The sequence below is a fragment of the Henckelia pumila genome, chromosome 4 (assembly GCF_033568475.1).
Source record: "Henckelia pumila isolate YLH828 chromosome 4, ASM3356847v2, whole genome shotgun sequence".
In the NCBI taxonomy this organism is placed as follows: Eukaryota; Viridiplantae; Streptophyta; class Magnoliopsida; order Lamiales; family Gesneriaceae; genus Henckelia; species Henckelia pumila.
In genome coordinates this window covers 129366930-129390065 of record NC_133123.1, presented here as the reverse complement: position 1 = coordinate 129390065, position 23136 = coordinate 129366930, and the positions used below count along the sequence as shown (strand labels likewise).

Sequence of the window (23136 nt, the reverse complement as noted above, 5' to 3'; positions counted from 1 at the left end):
GTTGTATAAATCGAGTTTGTTAGCCGGTTGTATTCTGCCGGTCTGCTTATATTTAAGTCTTCCGCAGCGATTTTATTTAATGCATGCTTAATTATGCTCTTAACTCTGATTAGGTAGTGGATCCGGGTCGGGTCGCTACATACTATATCACTAAATAGCATCTATCTAAAAGCCTTAACTAAGCTAATAGATACTCCCAAACTATTTATAAGATGTAGGGTATACCTTCGTCCATCGCCAGTTTTTGATATCGAATGCCCCACAACTTGGGTATAACTTCGCTACGACTCCAGAGCACCTCGCCAACTCCTGGACCAAGCCTAAAAAGGCTGGAAACGCCCTCAAATACTCAAAGAGAAAGAAAGAACTTGTGAAGATCGGAAGCTCCGAACTCCTCTTCGGAAGCTTCGATCTCGCATGAGGCATGCCAGCCACGTTGCAGAAATGCAACGATCGGAAGCTCCGAACTCCTCTTCGGAAGCTTCGATCTCCTGTGTGTCCGAACTCCTTGATCTGTTTTCATGTAATTGTTTGCCGTTTTCACCTAAAAGAAACACGAACATAGTTAATTATTCTACCATATTAATTAATGCATAACTAATTCATTGAAACATTATTTTTTGTGTTAGAATTTTAAAATATTAGATTTAGATAAATAATAAATTATCAAGAAATTATATTTTGTTATAAAATTAACGAGTTTGTACAAAATCAATTAATTAGCATTTATTAGTCGATTCCGAATTTGATGTCCTATACCCGGTTAATGAGACTTTACCTTATAGGTAATACCCAAATCATTCATCAAAGGGTCTACATTTCAACACATATACATAATTAATATTATAGTGCTAACATGACAATTCTTAGGTTATTAGATTTTCTATTAAAATAATATCCTTAAGGTAGGTTGAATTAAACCGTCGTAGCGGAATCCAGTGCTGATATATTAACGTTTAATTAATAGATAGAATCCACGCATGCACTTCTTGGCTTAAACTTATAATGAATTTATTAATTTTAGGCTGCAATTTTCATGCCTGCAGGTACGGTGTGTAATACCAGATTCATGCACTCTTCTCTTTAATATATTCATGAATACGATCGATGAACTCGTTTTTTTAGGTCTATGCACTCGTCTCAAAACAATGAACGACGATGATTCCAAATAATAATAATAATAATAATATTGAACGACGACTTAGAGCACAATTCATGCGCCTCGGACGTGGGGAAATTTTTTTAACGTGTCTCTACCATAATATATTAAAGTTTTATTTGGACAATTATTTATAAAATATTTTTATAAAAAAAAATTTAAAAAAATGTATAAAATATTTTAAGTATAAGTATGTGTATGGACAACTATAATATAAAATCGTATTTACAAGTAAAAACTAGTATTTTTTGTTTTTTCATCATTGTTCCCGGTTCTACAAATTAATGTTGTAAAATACATCTCAATTGTTTTTTAAAAATTTTACTTAAAAAAAAAAGTTCAAAAACGGTTTACACGTACAAATTGTTGTTGTTCAAACACTTACTTCAATTTAAGTAGTACAGGACCTTTTTTTTTTTTTTTTTTGACAAAAGTAGCACAGGACTTATATTCACATACACACCAGATTAATATAATATATTCACGTACACAAATAATTAATCATCCTTCATTAATTAAGATATTAACAAATTTATAAAACTACGTACATATTCACACATGAATAAAATCCTAGCTAGCTAGCTAGCTACTATATAAATATGAGTGTATATGCCACACCTGCCCACACCACTTCCTTTTTAATCTGAAAGCCCTTGAACCAATTAATTAATTCCCTCTAATTTCTCAAAATGAGTACGAAAATAATGGAGGTTAATGCAAAAGAAGATGATTGTTTGTTATTCGCCATGCAGCTGGCCTCTGCTTCTGTGCTACCTTATGTCCTAAAAGTGGCACTGGAGCTGGATCTCCTCGAACTCATGAAGAAGAAGGGGCCCGACGCATTTGTTTCGCCGGCCGAACTTGCCGCCGAAATTCCCACCACCAATCCGGAGGCGCATAACATGGTGGACAGAATCCTACGCCTGCTCGCCAGCTATTCCGTTTTGAATTGCAGAGTGAAGACGCTGGCCGATGGCGGCGGCGGCGTCGAGCGGCTGTATTCCTTGGCTCCGGTATGCAAGTTCTACACCAAGAATGATGATGGAGTTTCTCTGGCCCCTTTGCTCATCATGAACCTAGACAAGGTTCACTTGGAGACTTGGCAAGTATTATTTTATACTCATATTATATTTGAGTTTTAATTAATTTATACTATGTGCATCCAATTATGCAAATCAATGGAGGAGGCATTATGTAGGGGTACGTTTTCGGTATATCGTATAAAAAATATTGGCATCAGGGGCGGCCCTGGCCTGGCGTGGGACCCCAAATTTTTTTTAAAAAAAATTTATTATATATATATTTATTTATATATAAATTTATATATTATGCTCTCACACAAAATTCATCCACATAAAAGAAATGTTTGATTTTTTAATTTTGAAAATTTCGATAATACTTTACCTTTTTGTTAGTTTGTGGTTGCGTGCGATTACATGAATTGACTATCAATAGTTTAAGAATTCAAAAAATAGAGAAATACAAAATTTACCAAAATACACAAACGTATTCAACAAAACGATCCAAGGTATGAATTAGAAGACTCTTGTTCAAATTTATTTTATTTTCGAATTTTGATATATTGTTTAATCTTATTTTGATTTAATGTTTTTGTTCACATTATTTTGGTTTACGGTAAGATGTTAATATTTTTTGTAATTTCACATAGTTTCTGAAAATTCGAGGATTGCAGGTGTGAAAATGAATATTTTTCCTATGATCGTGGTTGCGTATCAAATTTTATTGATTATTCCTGTGACTGTATTATCAGTTGAGAAAAGTTTTTTCAAAGTTAAAATTATTGAAATTTTATTTGAGAACCACAATGAGTCAAGAAAAACCGAATGATTTGATGATCCTCTGCATAAAAAAAACATATTGGAAGATATATCTTATGACGACATAATTGATGATTTTATTTCAAAAAACATAATAATAACCAATTTTAAATAATATTTTTGTTGATTAAAATATTTTGAAAAATTATTTAAACCTTCTTTCATTTGTGTATTTTATTGATTTATGTATTTTGGTTTATATTAATTATGTTATTTGAATTTATATATATATATATATATATATATATATTCAAGTTAATACCAAAGGGCCCATAGTTTAAACTTTTCCCAGAGCCTCGTTTTTTTTAGGACTGCCCCTGATTGGCATGAAAAAATTCATATCGGTATCGATATCAAAATTATGAAATTTTAGTATGGAAAAAATCTATATTGGTATCATATAGATCCAAAAAAAAATTTAATATACCAAAAAAATGTCTATATTTCAAAAAAAGTTCGGTACGATATGCCAAAAAATCGGTATTTTAGATCGGTATCCCAACCCTAATCTTATGGGCCACGGGGGCTATTTTAAAACATTTTGTGTTACGTATTTTTTTTTTTTTGAAATAATTTTATGTGGTATTTTTGGAAGAATGTTATACTAGCCTCGATACCTTAATTTTTTTAAAAAAAAATTATGTAGCCCACGTTTTCAAAAATGGGCCTTTCTACCATCTGTCTTCTTACAAGCTAGATTTGATTCAATCCCACTTTCATCTTTATTAATTAATGTCTGACTTTAAAAAATATTATATTCCAACTTCTACAAGATAGATTTTTTCTCGATAATTTTATTTTTTTCTAGCTTTGTGATATTGTTTGTTTCAAATGTGACTGCATTTGGAATGAGATGAATTTTATAGAACTGCAATTTTTGATTAATTTCGTAAAAAAGTTTAATTAATATTGAAAATCTTGTTAATCAAAAACTTTTTTGCACCGCATGATTGTACAAGTGTTGAAAACAAATTTGTATTGCACCTCTGTGAACACTGAGTGGGTGATGTTCACTAATTGGTAAACATAGTTACCTATATGAGCACTGAATAACATGGGCATACCAATAGCCTTAAGCCCAGCAAGCCCCAACCTTAAAATCTTAATATAGGTATATTTTGGTCCAATTAATAATTAAGCTCAGCAAATTTTTATTTTTATTTTTTGAAAAATCTTAATATAGTTATATTTTGGTCCAATTAATAATTAAACCCAGAAATTTTTTTTTTTGTTCAAAAAAATCAATTTGGCGTGAAGAGTTGGAGAGAATATAAAACACTTGAAAGAAAATGTGCCATTCATAAAAAGTTAAAAACCTAAATTAGCGCTCCCATCGGCCATCCATCGTTCAGTTCTCTAATTCTCTTCTCTATTTCTCTATTCTTCATCAAATCTCCTTAGCCTCAGGTACAGAATTAATTTCTTGCAATTTGTCTACTAATTTCTCTAATTCTTGCTGGTATATTCCATTAACTAGAGAATAACAAACTTGAAAAATTTGTGTTCCGTGAGTTTGGGTATTCTAAAATTTTAGATACTAAAATTTGTCTACTAAAACTTGTGTTCCGCGAGTCACAACTTAAATTTCGAATATAGTTACCTTGAGTGGTGATGGGACGAAAATCAATGGAGATGGAAAGTAAATTTCGGAGTAAATTTAAATTTCGAATATTGTTACCTTGAGTGGTTTTTTTTATAATTTATACGTTAAGCCCCCGACAAAAAAATCTTGAATATGCCCTTGCTGACTAAGGTAGCATCCACATGTTAGATGTATACGAAGTCGTCTCAGTTGTGCTCACATATATGCCCACAGTGGATGCTCGATTACCACATGAAAATCATTTATATATATAATCATTAATAATTGCATATATGGATGCATAGGTACCACCTGAAAGATGCAATTCTGGAGGGAGGAGTTCCTTTCGACAAAGCACATAAGATGAACATGTTCGAGTACACGCACACAGATCCTAAATTTAACAAGGTTTTTAATAGTGCCATGTCCAATTCTTCGACGATTTTGATGAAAAAAGTAGTCGAGAAGTATGATGGATTCAAGGGTTTGGCGACTTTGGTAGATGTGGGAGGTGGAATCGGTGTTTCACTGCACATTATCCTATCCAAGCATCCAAATATAAAGGGAATTAATTTCGATTTACCACATGTTATTCGAGACGCACCATCTTATGCAGGTATATGTATTTTTATAAAGTGTCATGAATGAGAGGTAGATGGTTAATTGACGTGAAACTTTAAATAACTGGCCGACCTTTTTCATGTATTCAGGCGTGGAGCATATTGGTGGAGACATGTTCGTTAGTGTTCCCAAAGGCGATGCCATTTTCATGAAGGTGATCAATTCTTTTTGATACGTACAAAGAACCACTTGATATAATATATATATGGACATACGTACACACATATGTCATAACACTGGTGGTATAATGACAAAAACATGCCCAACATAGAAAAGATGTGTTCAAATCCACATTAAAGAAAGAAAAATATTATATGTACATCGAGTGTTACACATTGAGTTATACATTCGTAATTTCAAAAATAATTGTAAGATAATAAGTATTTTCAAATGCAATCTGTAATTCAATACGTGACGTTCCGTGTACATATAGCATATCCCTTAAAGAAAACTCAGACCTCTATAGTAATCATTTACACTCTCCGTCCAATATACAATATATATATAGACTATAGTCCTCTAATTTTTTTTAATTAAAAAAAAATCAATCCATCCTATTCATGATCCGTATGAACATACAACTATTATTATTATTATTATTATTATTATTATTATTATTATTATTACGCGATATATATACAAAATTTGGTGTGACTTTGTGATACCAATTAATTTTTACAAATATGTTCCATCATCTTATAAAAATAATTTCTTTTTAATATCTCATTTAAAAAATTCAAACATTATCTCACACAAATGACATATTTAATTTATGTCAGTGTGACCTTTAGATACACTCATGAATATTACTGTCGGAGTAACATTGAATTTCCCCCAATAGGCTATATAGCAACTGTTCCTTCCATTAATTATTACGTTGAACTTTGGCCAACATTTATTCCTAATTAATTAAAAATTAAAATAGCACTTAATGCGTAAAACTGTCAAAACGGGCCGGGCCAATCCACAAGCCACAACCCACCAAAACTCGCGAGTCGGCGGGACAGGCCGGCTCACCATTTAGATGATTTGAGAAATTATCAACTCAACCAGTCTATTTGGCAGTGCGGTGCGGGCCGATTCGTCAATTTTTAGTTATATTTGGCGAGTTGTTCATCAACCCACCACTTGATGGTACGGATCGGCCCACCATTTAGACGAGTTGAAAATTTGTCAGCTCAACCCGACTATATAATGGAGCGGGGCGGGCCAACCCAGCAGACCCAACCCACTTTGACAGTTTCATTTATGCGAGAGAAAAAAAATATTAAATAATTATAAAAAAATTAAAAACAAAAAAACCACACCAACGTACCAACTTGGTGTGCCCTCACACTTACTATAATAAAAGAGATATGTGTTGCGTGCGCATATATTTATATATAAAAATATTATTAGTATTATAATTTTCAATTACATATAATTAATTTAATTTTAAAATAAAAAAATGTAAATATAAACTATTTATAATTATGTTATGCATTAATAATTTGTATTATTAGGTTGATTAATTGAAAATTAGAGAGAAATAGAGAGTTGTTAAGAGAAAACCATAGAGAATGAAAATAATTAATATGTTTTATGTGAGATGAGTCGACTCGATGTATATACAAATAAAGTAAAAAAATAATATTTTTAACATAAAAAATAATGGTTTTTCCACGAGTCAGGTCGGATTGGAGATCCATTTTACAAAATTGATCTTTGAGATAGTCTCACTAGAATTTTTGAAAAAAAAAAAACGGTTGACTTCACCGACGAATACCAAAATATTTAATATAAAAGAGATTTAACTTTGATATAGGACTATCATCGTGTTATGGATCCGTAAAAAAAGATAGAAAATTTTTTTTTCGTTTTCTTTCATTTATTCCAAGGCAAGAATTCAACAACCCCTTAATCAAATAACTATTCATACGTTGTTGAATAGAAATACGGGATTACAATCATTGATAATTTTGTCATCATCCAATTGTTTTGGAATGGGTCCATTCAAGGATGTAAAATATCAAAATGTCATAAAAAATCAATCAAAATGACAAAAGAGCTAACTTTCATAAAACGCAAGTTTTAATTTTCATTATATCTTATGATTATTTAAAAAAAATTATACTGATTAAATTTCTTTTTGTTATCATATATACATATTTATCCACAGTGGATTCTACATGATTGGAGCGACACACATTGCATAAAAATATTGAAGAGGTGTCATGAAGCGCTTCCAAATAAGGGAAAAATAATTATTGTGGAACGTATCCTTCCGGAGAACCCAGACGAAGGGCTTATATGTAATTTCCATGTTGATGTGGTTATGTTGGCGTATAATCCCGGTGGGAAGGAGAGGACAGAAAAGGAATTTCATGCATTGGCAAAGCAAGCTGGATTCAAAGAATCTCGAACAATTTGCTGTGCTCCCCCGCTATGGATCATGGAGTTTTATAAGTAAAAAAACATATATTATTATTATATAAAATAAATATTGGGTTGTTAAAGATAATTACCGTTTTAAAATAAAACTTTGTGCTTGCTTGCTTGCTTGCTTTATTTAATTAAAACTTTATTTTATTTTAACATCTTAAAAGATTAGATTTAGATAAATAATTATAAATTATCAAGAAATATTTTACTATAAAATTAATGAGTTTGAACAAAATCAAGGGCAAATTATTTTAAAATCCCCAAACCCAAATATTTCTTTTTTTTTAACTCCCTACACTCCAATTTCTTTGTTTTAACTCCCTAGTGGTCCCCAAATTTGTCTTAATAAAGTATTTAGCATTTAATCCTTTGTACGTGACATTGTTTTACCTATCGAATCAGTTCAGGCTAAGCCGAACTATCGGTTACGCAAGGTTTCCAGTCGATATACTCTGCATTAGGGTCCAACATGCTTCCGTAAGATGAATTAAATTCAAAAACCTCTTTGACCATAGTATCGTCGGGTCATACCTGCCGAGTTTTACGAAGTGCTCCTCACACTCCAACCACGCAGTCGCAACAGATGGTTTCTGCACAAGCTCTTTCAACGACACCCAACACAGCCTTAATTCATTTTCTACCTTAAGGCGTATGGTATATGAATTTAATTATAAAATATGAGCATGAAAGAACAAGAAACTTTAGAAAAATTATTCAGACATAATATTATTACATAAATCAACTCCTTTGAAGAGGAGAAGACAACTTGTTTAGCTACGTTTAGCTACTCATAGTAGCCTTGTTCTTGAAATACATAAACGAAAACTTATATCAATAGAAAGAGAAATATTACAATAATTTATTTGTAAGAAAACTGAAGGGAATGATCGATGTCTTCAGCTTCCTTGAACGCTTATATTTATAGCTGAGGTTCCACTCGTTTCACTGAGAAACTTCAGGGAATCTTACAACTGTTTGTCTTGTCCTTCTATGCCATTATTAATGGCATCTTTAGCTAGTGGATGAATCACCCGTTATCCACCTTGTTCTGTTATGCCATTATTGATGGCATCGTTTATTGGTGGAGGAGTTACATGTCGTCCTTTTTCTTTTGGCTCTATACTCCTCACATGTCTTCTTTATTCTTGTCGGGGCATCTTCTGCTTTTGCAGTGGTCCCCTGAAAAAACGCATCTTTGGTGGTCCCTGTCCACCTTTGCTTGTCTCGAAAAAATCTTTTCGATCCGTTCGGGGTCTGAATGTTTTTCCGAACTCTGGCTCCTTCTGATCAGGACATTCTGGGCAGATAACTTCTGACCATCTTTCTATGTGAGCCATGTTACAAAATTTTCGATGAGTTTCTTTACTCCCCGGCAGCTTGTTGTTCTACAAAAAGTTTCTCTTCTTTTCGAAGAGTTCTTCTGCGAAAGCCGTAGTTTTTCCTGTCATTGTGTTTAACAGGAACGATCCATTCACAGAATTTTGGTAGAATTTGAACGGAAATTTGACTTTGTCCATCTCGGTGAGACAGACCCAAATACCCCATGCCCTTCTGGTTGAGATTTCATTTTCTCCAAAAGTGGACACCAAGGGTATTTTTTCAGCTTTAGGATCCTTGATAAATTTATGGCTCGTCAAATCAGGTCTCCTTAGCTTGATGAAATGAAAGGATTCGTGTGATCCTTTTCCTGTTGGTTCTGGAGCTGCACTGAAGAAATATAATTCTAGCACATCTCCTCTGGACAAATGATCATTATTTGCCCATGTTTCTTGAACTGCTTCCTGGATCCATTTTGGTAACTGTGATATCTCCGGGAAGCTTGGCGACGTTGTATAAACTGAGGCCAAAGCCTCAAATTCATACCAGAGCTTTACATCCTTAGGATTGACATTGTTTTTTAGCCAAACCCTTGGATATATTCCTGCAACATCAACCCTGCAAGTGTTCGGATTGATTTCACTCCTTGTCTTTAATTTCTCTCACCTTTGTTGATATTAGTATCAATCTTAGATTTACCCTTGTCAGTGTTGGGCCTAAGATTGATCTCTTCCTCTTTTACCCCAGAGGCGGAGGGTTGACTTGATGAGTTTTTATCATCAATTGTTGCTTCATCCAATTCATCAAAAGCTAATGATAGATTAGCACTTATTTCTTGGGTTTTGGAATCCTTAACCTTTTGTTCTACAACCAGTGGCTGTAATTTTTCTTCTTGTAAAACCAATGGTTTTAACATATCATGTTTATGAGAAACCAATGGTTTCTCTATAGCCTTAACAATTGGCCCTTGAATAGCAGCCCATAGTTGAGTTTGAGCTTGCATACATCCAGTAATACGATTAGATACTTTGATCCGATCAGCTTGTTGTAACCTGCCAGCCATTTCAGCATTAATGACTAACTGGTTGAACTCGGTTTGAAGCAACCCAAGGTGTTCTCTGAGATGCCTATGCATTTTCATGATGGAATCTACGTCACTGCCTTCCATCTCTTGTTAAAAAATCTGCAAGAATATTTTCATGAGATTTAATAATAACAATATCAAAAATATAATTTTGACATAATGCTTGCCATCTTAATAACCTAGCTTTCTCAGGTTTGGATTCAATCTTATTTCTTAAGAAAGCTTTTACCTGGGTGTTATCAACCTTCAGCATGAATTTTTTTAGCAAGTAAAAATAATGGCCATTTTTCAAAAGCCCTTTTAACTGCATAGAATTCCTTCTCGTTGATATGCCATTTGATGGCCTCAGATTCTGAAAAAAGACCGCTACAGTATCTGCATGGTATTTCTCCATCCGGGGTAATCTTTGTAAGGACTGCAGCCCACCATTCGTCACTGGCATCCGTGAATAATACCAGATCATCTTCATCTACGGGTATAGCCATTTTTGGGAGATTCTTACATATCTCCTTTAATTGGTTTACCCCTTTAGTATGGTCATCGGTCCATATAAATCTGGCATCCTTTTTTAACAAAGGACTGAACACCTTTCTGTACATTGCTAGGTTGTTTATGAACATCCCTGCAAAATTAACTACTCCTAGAAAACTCTGGAGTTGCTTTACATCTTTGAGTTTATCTGGAAAATTCTTTACCTTTTCCACAATATGGGGTTGTAGAATTATTCCAGTTTCATCAATCTCAATACCAAGGAATTCAATTTTCCTTGTTGCTATGACTGCTTTCTTTTCAGATAAAACCAGTCCTTCTTGTTTACAAATCTTAGAGAAAATCTCTAAGTGTTTAACATGTTTGTCTATGTTTTTTGATGCTATGAGAATATCATCAATATAAACAAACATAAAGTTGAAGTAATCTTTAAAAAGATTATCCATCTTTCTTTGAAATATTTGGGGTGCATTGGCCAATCCCATAGGCATAACTTCCCGAATATAGTGTCCTTGTGGAGTAGAGAAGGCTGTGAATTTCTTACTGCCTTCTTCCACTCTGATCTGGTAGAATCCAGACTTACAATCAAATTTTGAGAACACTCTAGCATTTCATACACAGCTAATTAGATGTTCTCTACTAGGTATGAAGTACCCGTCAAACTCTAGGATTTTATTAATACCTTGGTAGTTAATAACTAACCTGGGTTTCCCTCTTTTTATTTCACCATGATTTCTGACCAGAAAACCTGGGCTACTATATGGTGAAACTCCTTTTTTGATTAGACCAAGGTCCAAATGTTCCTTGATAATCATTCTCATATCCCTTTGATCTGTTATGTTCATCGGGATAGGCTTATATCTGACGAATTCATACTCTTTTCCTTCCTTTAGAGTAAGACTGGCTTTGAGTTGATTTCTATCCCACCATGCCAAAGGATGCTCATTATAACTTTCTTTGAGCCTCTTTTTGACATCTTCAAGGGATACCTTATTTTCTAACTCTATATCTCTATGATTTAGAGTTACCTTGAGAAGCTCCATATCCTCTGTTTGGAGTTCTTGTTCTGTTGTTATTTTCAACATGGTTTCTCCAAACCTTCTTGGATCTTTCATTTTTGGGTAAAAAAGTTGTCCCTTATCACCACGCTGGCTGCGAAATATTATCGGCAATTGTCGATAAAAAGCAACTTTGAGTCTTTGAACGATAATTTTATGATCAAAAATTTTAGTGAACATAAGTCTTCTTGACTCATTGTCTTGTGTGTACTTCTTAAACATTTGTAAGAAGTTATTTCCTAACAGGATATCAGCTCCTGTATCATGGAAATAGATTGGTGGTGTCTTTACCTTGTACCAAGGTGTCTGACCTGCTCCTCCTATAAGGATCTCTGCTTGTATTATTCCTTTGCAAAGAATTAAAATTCTTCGAGAGAAATCTCGTCCAGCAATTTTTGGCAAATCTTCTTCACATTTTTCAGGGAAGACTCCTCTTTTTGCTGTACAAATTCCTGCTCCCGAATCAATATAAGCTGCAAAGTATTCAGCCTTATATTGTTCATACAACATCCCTATCGGAATGTATATGGAGAAAGGACTTGTTGTCATTTTTTAAAGGGATTACTAAATGGACCTGCCATTTTTAACAGACTGTGTTGTAACTCAGTAATCCGATTAAGACTATTCACCTTTAGTCTTCCTAAGGCTTCAGAAGGTAGAGTATGGTTACTCCTTTCTACCTCTTCAATGCGATCTAGTAAATCATGTTCATGACTTACTAATTTCAACAGCTGCTTCTTCCTCTGTTTGTAAACAGAGTTATCGAATCTGATTAAGGGATTGTCCCTTATCCAATTCTCTTGGTTTTCCATTTCGTAGAATTCTTATTGAATCCTCCAAGTCTTTTCTTTTGCCATGAACTCTATTTCTTTTTCAAGGCGTTTCCATGGTTTATGTTCTTCCAGAAACTCTAGGCCGAGAATGAGCTGATCCACTTCTTTTCCTGGAATTCTACATATTTGAACTTCCAATTCTCCAATATTTATCTATCCTTGGTAAGTTCTTTTTTCATGTTGTTCCAAATAGTAAATCGAGTTACAAGGGAACTGGTTTCGATGACTTGTAATATCGAATACTATTTTCACTTCTTTCCATACTTCTGGAGATCTAAGTTTTCCTATTATAGAAAACTCTTTTTCTTCTGGTGGAATTTTTTGAATAGAAGATTTGTCCCATCTCCTACTTGTCATTCGGTTTCCTTGAAAAGATAACCTTCGAGGTTCTATTTTAAGGTCTCTGTATAGAACCGGTCTGTCTTGAATTTGAATGTCTGTTTCCTCAATTAAAGGAAACTCGATTCTTTCTGGGTATATTGCATGAGAAACTTTCCCAAAGATCTCTGGAATTTCAATGAACTTATTTCTAATAAATAATTCAGAATGATGAGTATTAGAAAGAGCATATGAAATTTGATATGTAATAGAATATGGTCTATTACCTTCCTTCATTAGTCTCTTTTCCTTAAAGTTTTGATGCAACGTCAAGGCTCGACTAAAGTCCCTGTCAGCTAAATTATAGGCTATTCTTGGATAGATAACTCCTACAATTTTTCCTGCACAAAGATTTCCTGAGATAGTACCCAGGACAGCATCTTGAATATTCCCCATTCTTTTATCGCATACTACGATATCTATGGGTGAATCTATTCCTTCTTTAAAAGTTGCCTTGATCATTATTTGGATTGCTCCAATATGAATCCAAGACATCGTCCTTGCTACCTCACCTTTCAACTTTTGCAATTCCTCTCTTATTTCTTCAAAAGGAATTAACTGCATCTCTATTTGATTACTTGTTAACTCCATGGGGATTGCCATTTCCCTTCTGGATACTTTTTAAATCAAATTATGTCTTCTTTGTCTAAGCCCTAGGTTGCCTAAGACTCTTTCTACTTGTCCTGCCGAAAATCCCTGGTACTTTTGTAACGTTGGATTTTCTCTCATAATCCTTTGGACCATATTATGAGATATCGTGGTTTGGCTAAAGAATCCAGCCAAACTTTCATGTGTTTCATGCCGAAACACTTCTTCTCTATTCTGATTCTGATTCTGATCCATCTTCAGAATCTTCTTGACTAAACAATATCTCTTCTTCGTATATGCTTTCATCTGAGGGGATATCATCAAATTGATATACTTGGACTAGATCTTGAAAGAAGACTGCATCATCCATATCTGGTGTTGCTTCAAAGAGTTTAACTCCTTTTTTCTCGTTTTCTGGACAATTTGTAGATATATGTCCTCTTGCTCCACATGTCCAGCAGTTGCAATCCTTGAAACTTTCACTTGCTCTTGTATGAGTTCTTCTGAAAGTTCTTCTTGATGGTGTTCTTCCCCTGCTTTGTGATGAGCTTGTTACTGGGGATGTTCTTGTAGGTCCACTTCTTCTTCCTGACCTATAAGATCTGGCATTTTGTTTGGACCAAAATGTTCTTGGTTTCCAAGAACTTCTCATTCTTTTATTGTAGGGATTACTTCTGAATTTCTTCCTTTTAAATCCCTGTGATCTGTTTCCAATGATCGTTGGAAGATCATTATCTTTACAACATAAAGGTGTACATTTATTTATACCCCTTATTTTCTTGTAGTTCTTCTGTAATGCTGCCATATGGCACCATTCTGCCAATTTTCCTTTCAAAAAGGACGCGCGTCTTACCAAAGTGTCAAGATGACCTGGAACGTATTCTTTAATCAGCATTTCTCTCCAGGGACTTGGCATTTTTGCGAAAAATAGCTGAATAGCTACATTTTCCTCGACTCCTGAATTCCATCTGTATTTAGTGAATAACATAATGTATTCATCAACTAAACAGATATCATGTAACTCGAGGCTATACAGAGCTTGAGTATATCTTCTCTTTTTCTCTGTATCTTGATTGTTGAAATAGTCTACCCCTATGAATTGTGCTTTAAATAGGGTGGCCATTCTTTCTCCAATTTCACTGAGGGATTCTCCTGCTAAGATTGATTCCTTCGTATCTGGCATAGTCATCTCCCAAGCAATCTTGACAGATCCCATTAGACTCATTTCTAGAAGTTTAATGAATCCTTCTTTATTGAGATCTAATGTCCCTGCTGCAATTCTCATAGCTGACGTCCAATCATCTATAAGATCTTCTCTGTTTTTGAAGTCCAAAACATCAAGGTTTAACATAACCCCGTAAGGATGTATTGGATCTAAAACAGTTTTTCCGTAAGGAGTTTGATGGAGTGGGATTTTACTCCTTCTTGATCTGGTTCCTGCTGGATGTGAATTTTCTCCAACCTGAAACTCACTATGTGGTTCTTCTGTTTTAACCGCATATCTTGGGGGATTCCCTATGGGTTGTTCACCCTCAGGGGAGTTCATTTTTAGATCTACTACTTTGAGATTCGCAAAGGAATCCGCGAGATCTTTTAGATCCTCGAGATTTAATCTCTCTAAAGTAGTCATCAGATAGTGTTTTTCTCTGATACTGCTTTTATAAGATTAATCATCCTTTCATCATCAGTTAAAGGTTTTTGAACTATTTTGGTTTTACCTTCTTGATGTAACAACGGTTCGGTACCAAACGAGAGTGGTAACCTTCCTCCTGTATTTCCTTTTCTAGAACCTGAAGTTTGTTCTAGATTTGTGATTTTAGTTTGAAGATCCTTTAGGGTTACAAGAATTTCTTCTTGTTTTTTAAGGATTTCTTCAATCTGCCGAGGTATTTCATACAGCTGATTGCTGTAATACTGTACCGTCTTTTGAATTTCTCTAAGATCTCCGGAGAGTTTAGAGGAATATGGGGTAATTTCTAAAAATTGAGAGTTAGAAATCATCTTTCTGTCGTAAGTAATCTATTGTGAACAGATTAACTTGTTTATAGGATTTCATATAAATAAAATCCTCTTGATTCAAACCTTCGTTTGAAGTCATCTTTTGTAAAAAATCTTCTCCTCAACAAAGAAAAGTATGAGTTAACGAATAATATTAAGTCTGAATATTTAACCTAAGGCTCTGATACCATTTTTGCGGATGATTCAAGTACCATAATTGAGCACAAACATTGCATAAATGGAGTACATAAATGCATAAATTGAGTACAAGAATTAAACATTGGATTTGACCAAGTTTGGTGGTCCTAGGGAGTTTTAAGAAAGAATTTTTATTGTAGGGATTTATAAAAAAGTTAGGTATGAATTTAGGAATTTATTCACAATTGACTCCAAAGTCAATTTACCATTCATTAGTCAATTCCTATATGCATGGTAGCAACGAATATTATGCCATACATAGCCGAATCCAGAATTAATGTTTAACTAATAGATAGAATATTCCACGTATGCACTTCTTGGCTTAAACTTACAATATTGACTTTATTAATTTTAGGCTGCAAATTCCATGCCTGATACGGTGTTTAATACCAGATTCATGGACTATTTTGTTTAATATATTCATGAATATGATGAGACAAATATAATCTCCACCCAGAAATGTCAAAGTGAGTTAAGTTTGTTGGGTTGACCCGTCCTTCCCTGCTATATAGGTGGGTTGAGTCGATAAATTTTCAACCGGCTTAAATGAATAGTCGACCCACTCCGCCCCACACCACCCCACATCGCCAAGTGGTGGGTTGCGGGTATGGGTGCAAACGAACCAAATCGAGCCGAATAATGGTAAAATTTTAAGGCTCAAATTCGGCTCGATAAGAATATATTTGAGTTCGAGCTCGATTCGAAGCTCGATAATTTCAAATATTTTGGCTCGAGTTCGGCTCGAAATAAAGTTCGAGTTCGGCTTGAAACATTCGAACCTATTCGTGAACCATTGCTCCGGATATTATGGTTCGAAAAGCTCGAAATGTTCAAAAAAGTACGGTTCGAAATGTATATATATTTATTATATAATTATATTATATTAATTAAATATTAAGGCTCGCGAACTATTCTTGAACTATCGAACAAAATAATTTTGGCTCGAACTCGACTCGAAAAAAGTTTGAACATGTTCGAATTCGGCTCAAGTTCGATAAGTTCGAATACGAATTAAATATATATTGAGCGGGCTCGTAAAGCTCACGAACCGGCTCGATTCATTTGCACCTCTAGTTGCGGGTCAACCCGTCCCACCAAATATAACTGAAAATTGGTGAGTCGGTCGGGCCCGCATCGCCAAATAGACGGGTTAGGTTGATCATTTCTCAACCCGCCTAAATGGTGGGTCGGCACAGCCTGTCCCACCAACTAGCGGGTTTTGGTAGGTTGTGTGTTTGCCCATCCCGCTGTGACGACCCGAGTTTTAATCTCTCAATAAACATTAATCAGCAATAATAGACAACAATCAATGTCTAAACAAAAGAATAAAAAAAAAAAATTTTTTTTTTAAAAAATGGATTGCCCTGCGCACGCGCGGGCATCACCCCTCGTGCGCACGCAAGCCAATGGGACCGAGGCCCCCCGGCTTGACCCGCGCGCGCGCGAGCAGTAGCTCGCCCGTGCGCAGGCCAATCGGCCAGAAACTTGGCTGCACTCTGCTGCTGTTCAAAAACTGAGTTCATGCATCCCTTTGATTCAAGATCATCTCCTACCAAGGTATAGACATGGTATAGTCAATAGCAACATCTATCATGCGATACAAGGAATACAATTAGATCACTCCAAGACCTTAAAACATAACCAAGATGTATCAAGATACACAAGAAGCTATATAAAATTCAAGTTCAAGATACATCATATTGTTTTCAAAGGATTTACAACATCTCACATGTTATAAATACAATAACAAGATCATAATATCATCATCAACAAGTCTTGTTACCATAACTATAACATGATTATGTTCAAGGCTCAAATATACATCATGACAGCTCATACAACTTCTAACTCGGATCATCACGCTATGTTCAACTCATCCCTTGTTTGTTAAGCACGCCTTTGCCCGGTTCCACTCCCTCCTATTGCAATGACACATACAACAAAACAATAGCCGGATAACTCCGGTGAGAAATAGATTTCCCAGTAAAAGCGACTAAACATACATAACAAACATATATCAAGATCATGATATAAAGGTAAATACAATGCATGTTTTCAAAACAAGGTTCATTTCGTCCTTCGTCGTTTGGGATCCCGAGAAGTAGATATCATAACTAATCCACCGACTCTCCCGATCGAGGTGGGGTTACTTATCTTTCTTCTCTAGACTTTGAAGCAATCATATATGCAAATCAGACGCTAGGCTAAAACAACCACCCAGGCCATACATATACGATTCCACAAATCGTCTATTCGAACGTTTCCGTTCATTTCAAAATCAAGGAATAAGTCTTCAAGATGAATGCAACATATATCATCATCAAGGCATTCATAACATCAAAAACTTATTCAACAACTCAAATGAAAACACATAAGAGCAATTAAGCAAACAAGTATGTGATTTAGGGGAACTCGATACAAACCATATCGAGTTGTAATCCCAATCAATTTGTGAGACCTCGATTCTAAACCACTAATCTCGGATTAAACAAAAATTAAGCGAACAAGAATCCAAGAATAAAACAATTCAAAGTTTTTTTTTTTTTTTTTTTTAAACGCCGCGCGCCGGCGCGAGGAACCAAGCTCGCGCGTGCGCGGGCTTCAACAACCGAGACCAACCAAAGGCTCGCGCCCGCGCGAGGTACCAAGCTCGCGCGCGCGCGGGCAAACAATTCAGAGGCCCAACGGAGGCCTTGCACGCGCGCGAGGAACGCCTCGCCCGCGCGCGGAAGGCCTGGGCAGAAAATGCTCAGGCTGCAGAAAATAAAGAAAGAATTCCGCGCTTGGTCCGACATGCCTTCAAATACGTATGCAATAATAGGGTGTAGGGAAACATGCCATAACAAGTCATGCTTTCAGAAGGCCTAAAAACAACCAGAAGTCTAAATCGATACAACAACAACATACTTCGATTTTAGATTACAATCCGAATACAAACTAATTCGAATAACAAAACATATCAAGTTCGAGTTCTAACATGCTTCAATCTTAAACTAGATAAACATGCTACTTCGACTTCTAAACCGAGTCTCACTTCTACTACTTGCCCTCGAAGCTAACCATGCCTCTTCTGACTTGTTCCTGCCCCACCTGTTGCCAAGTACACATACAAAACAAAGCTACAGCCGGATAACCGGTGAGAACGACATTCCCAGTAAAAGCAACATAACAAGTAATACAAGTAACAAACATGCTTTCAATACAATAACGAAATCAATAACATCGTAATGAAATGCATGTCTTTAAACAGGGATATCAAATCTGATAACGAGGGATTGCTGCTGTGCCTTTGGGATCCCGAGGTTAAGATCACGTAACAACTCACCGACTCTCCCAATCGAGGTGGTGCCACGTATCTCACTCCTCTAGACTTTGAGCAACTATAATGAGTATGCTAGCACCAGACGAAACGACTACGACCTGGGCCACTCAATCATAGTTCCCAAACGTCTAAACAAAAAGGGCGGTTCTGCCCGCTGAAACAAGATTGGCTCAAGATGAATGCATAACAAAAACATAAAACATAATCCTTTTAACAAAAACCAATACAATCAAACAATACACAAGTTCCTTATGCTAGAACAAGTGTAGATGCAAGTATGTGATTTCAAAAGGGAAAACTCGAGAACCACAGTCCCGAGTATGCTATCCCGCTACGATGACTGCTTTTACCTTTCAATGCAGTAGCTCCAACTCTGGATAAGCTACAAAAGAGATTGTATAAACAACTACACAATCTAACAACAACAAGGCAACGGTTCAAGGAAAACTCTTTATACCGTTCTTCGTCCAATTCTCTGAAACGATCAAACAGCTGCTAACTCTTGGCTTGACAACTCCAAACGAATCTGTTCAGATACAAGAGATGATTGATCAATAACCACGATCAACTTACAAGCCAAGTTCAAACTCAAAAACGGTTCAAAATCTCCAAAAACTCAAACCGACGGCATAACGGCTATAACTGAACAAACCGGCTACGCAGACAGCAGTTCAATACTGATAACAACTCAATTCAATGCTAATACAACAACAACAAGACAAACCCAACAAATCTCAAAACCATGATTTTCGAAAATGGCTTCCAAAAATCATAACAAATCCGAACGTCGCTCTATTTCAAAACTGACAGATAATAAACGATCAGAACTCTGTAGAGAACAACATACTCGAATCTAGAACGATTCTAACAACATCCAAAAACTAGAATGTATCCGATCGTAGAAAAACTTACAATATAACAGAGCTCTCACTGCTGTGATCGATAATCTGCCTTCAGAAATAAATTCCAACGGACGGATCGAGCTCGGACTGGATTTGGAAAGCTTAAAGAAGCGTTTCCTCAAGCTTTAATGGAAGGAATCGATGGAGAGGAAGAAGGAGGAGAAGTGAAGACTAAGTCAAGTCTTTTCCAAGTGTAGATAATATATTAAACTCAAAATTTGCGTTTTAGTCCCTGAAATTTCCAAAATTTGCAAAAAGGACCCTGATCAAAATCAAGTCGGCTCGTGAACTCTGCAATCTCCAATTAACTCAAATAAACTCATTTAAGATAAAAACGGGGCGTCATAATTCTCCCCCACTAAGAAGAGATTTCGTCCTCGAAATCAACGAGAACCACAACTCAAAGATAGAATAAAGAACTAAAGACAGTAAGAAGAACTCACGTCATCCGAATAGCTCTGGAAAACGCTGTCTCATGTCAGACTCTGTCTCCCAAGTCGCTTCCTCAACACCGTGACGGCTCCACTGCACCTTCACTAACGGAATCAACTTGGTCCTGAGTTTCTTTTCTTTCCGATCAAGGATCTGAATTGGTCGCTCAAAATAGCTCAGAGTCTCGTCTAACTCGGCTTCGTCAGGCTGAAGGATATGAGAAGGATCTGGATGATACTTTCGCAGCATAGAGACATGAAAAACGTCGTGAATACCAGATAAAGACGGAGGAAGTGCAAGTCTGTAGGCAAGATCGCCTATCTTCTCGAGAATCTCGTACGGACCGATGAATCTCGGAGATAACTTTCCTCTCTTACCGAATCTGACGGTGCCTCTGAACGGAGAAATCTTAAGGAATACACGGTCTCCCTGCTCAAAACTCAGAGGTCGACGTCTGACATTCGCATACTTTGCTTGTCTATCTTGAGCTGTCTTCATTCTGGTCTGAATGACCTTAACCTGTTCTGCCATAACTCGAAGCATATCCGGCCCCAAATCTGGTGACTCAGATAAATCATCCCAAAACAATGGAGATCGGAATTTCTTACCATACAATGCCTCAAAAGGCGCCATACCGATACTCGCTTGGAAGCTGTTGTTGTAAGAAAACTCGACAAGAGGCAAAGAATCCTGCCAACTAGTGCCAAAGTCTAGCACTACCGCTCGCAGCATATCCTCCAACGTCTGGATAGTCCGCTCTGACTTTCCATCTGTCTGAGGATGATAAGCTGTACTCAGATGCAATCGAGTACCAAGCGCCTCTTGCAAACTATGCCAGAATTGCGAAGTGAATCTCGGGTCTCTGTCTGAAACGATCGACTTTGGCACCCCATGCAATCTCACAACATTGCTAACATAAAGCTCAGCCATCTGATCATGACGATACGTCATCCTGTAAGGAATAAAGCAAGCTGACTTCGTCAATCGGTCGATTACTACCCAAATGGCATCGCATCCTCGAACGGATCGTGGTAGCTTCGTGACGAAATCCATAGAAATGTGATCCCATTTCCAATCAAGAACAGATAAGCTGTGCAATAGACCACCTGGTCGCTTCCGCTCTGTTTTCACTTGCTGATAGTTCAAACACCGTGACACAAACCTCGCGATGTCGCTCTTCATTCTCTTCCACCAGAACTGACTCTTTAGATCATTGTACATCTTACGACCTCCAAGATGAATGCTAAACCGACTGCAATGAGCCTCTCGGAGAATACGCTATCTCAACTCCGAAATATCAGGCACAACAATACGGTTATTCACAAACAAAACGTCATCTCTAACCTGGAATTCTGACTGATGCCCAGTTCTGACTTTCTCTACTGAAACCTGAATGCTCGGCTCAGACTTCTGTGCTTCTCTTATTGCAACAAACAACTCCGGCTCGGCTTGAATAGCAAACACTCTGATAGTCTCCCTATCTGTTTCAAACTCTAAACCAGAAGTTCAACAATCATCGACCAACTGAGAAACACCGATAGTTGAAAGAGATAAAGAACAAAGCTTTCGGCTCAAGGCATCTGCAACTGCATTCGACTTCCCTGGATAATACTTGATCTCACAGTCGAAATCCTTCAACAGATCTAACCATATTCTCTGTCTCATATTCAGCTCTGCCTGTGAAAACAAGTACTTAAGACTCTTATGATCAGAAAAGATCTCGAAAGACTCACCATAAAGATAGTGACGCCAGATCTTCAAAGCAAATACAATCGCTGCAAGTTCAAGATCATGAACAGGATAACGAGTCTCGTGCGGTTTCAGCTGCCTCGATGCATACGCTATCACATGCTTATGCTGCCTAAGAACACAACCCAAACCTCGGTTAGAAGCATCACAATACACTGTGAAACCTCCAGTACCCTTCGGAATAGAAAGAATTGGAGCACTGGTCAGTCTCCTCTTCAGGTCAACAAAGCTAGCCTCACAATCTGTAGTCCAGACAAAAGGCGCATTCTTCTGAGTCAGCTGGGTAATTGGCTTGGCAATAGACGAGAAACCCTCGATGAAATGACGGTAATAACCAGCTAAACCCATGAAGCTTTGGATCTCAGGTACTGATGTCGGTCTAGGCCAATTCATAACCGCTTTGATTTTGCTGGGATCGACAGAAATCCCATCTTCAGAAATAATATGACCGAGAAAGACAACTCGATCTAACCAGAATTTGCATTTCGATAGCTTGGCAAACAACTGCTCAACTCGCAAAATCTGCAAGACGATTCTCAAGTGCTCTGCATGGTCAGTACGGTTCTTCGAGTAGATAAGAATATCATCGATGAAAATAATGACGAACTCATCTAAATAACGCTGAAAGATACGGTTCATCAAACCCATAAAAACAGCTGGAGCGTTAGTCAAACCGAATGGCATGACTATAAACTCAAAGTGACCATACCTCGTTCTGAATGCGGTCTTAGGAACATCTTCCTCTCGCACTCTCAGCTGATGGTAGCCTGACCTCAGATCAATCTTAGAGTAGATAGAAGAACCCTGCAGTTGATCGAACAAGTCATCTATTCGGGGTAAAGGATACCTGTTCTTAACTGTAGCCTGATTCAATTGACGGTAGTCGATACAGAGCCGCATAGAACCATCCTTCTTCCGAACGAATAGAACAGGAGCACCCCAAGGCGATACACTAGGTCTGATGTATCCCTTGGCAATCATATCCTCAAGCTGCTCCTTCAACTCTCTCAATTCAACAAGTGCCATACGATAAGGAGCTTTTGAAATAGGTTGAGTACCTGGCACTAAGTCAATGCTGAATTCAACCTCTCGAATGGGTGGCAATCCAGGAACATCTTCCGGAAACACATCAGCAAAATCTCTAACCACTGGTAAGTCAACCAAAGC

The 23136-nt window shown here is 36.5% G+C and overlaps 1 protein-coding gene across 1 annotated transcript; it reads left to right on the top strand.

Annotated features, from left to right (window-relative positions):
* The first annotated feature begins 1830 nt into the window (after positions 1 to 1830).
* On the top strand, positions 1831 to 7649 carry LOC140866839 (caffeic acid 3-O-methyltransferase-like). The gene is made up of 4 exons (XM_073271893.1): positions 1831 to 2261; positions 4885 to 5195; positions 5290 to 5354; positions 7359 to 7649. Exons 1-4 carry the CDS (start codon positions 1849 to 1851, stop codon positions 7647 to 7649), a joined length of 1080 nt encoding a protein of 359 aa, XP_073127994.1. The 5' UTR covers positions 1831 to 1848.
* Positions 7650 to 23136: the final 15487 nt, after the last annotated feature.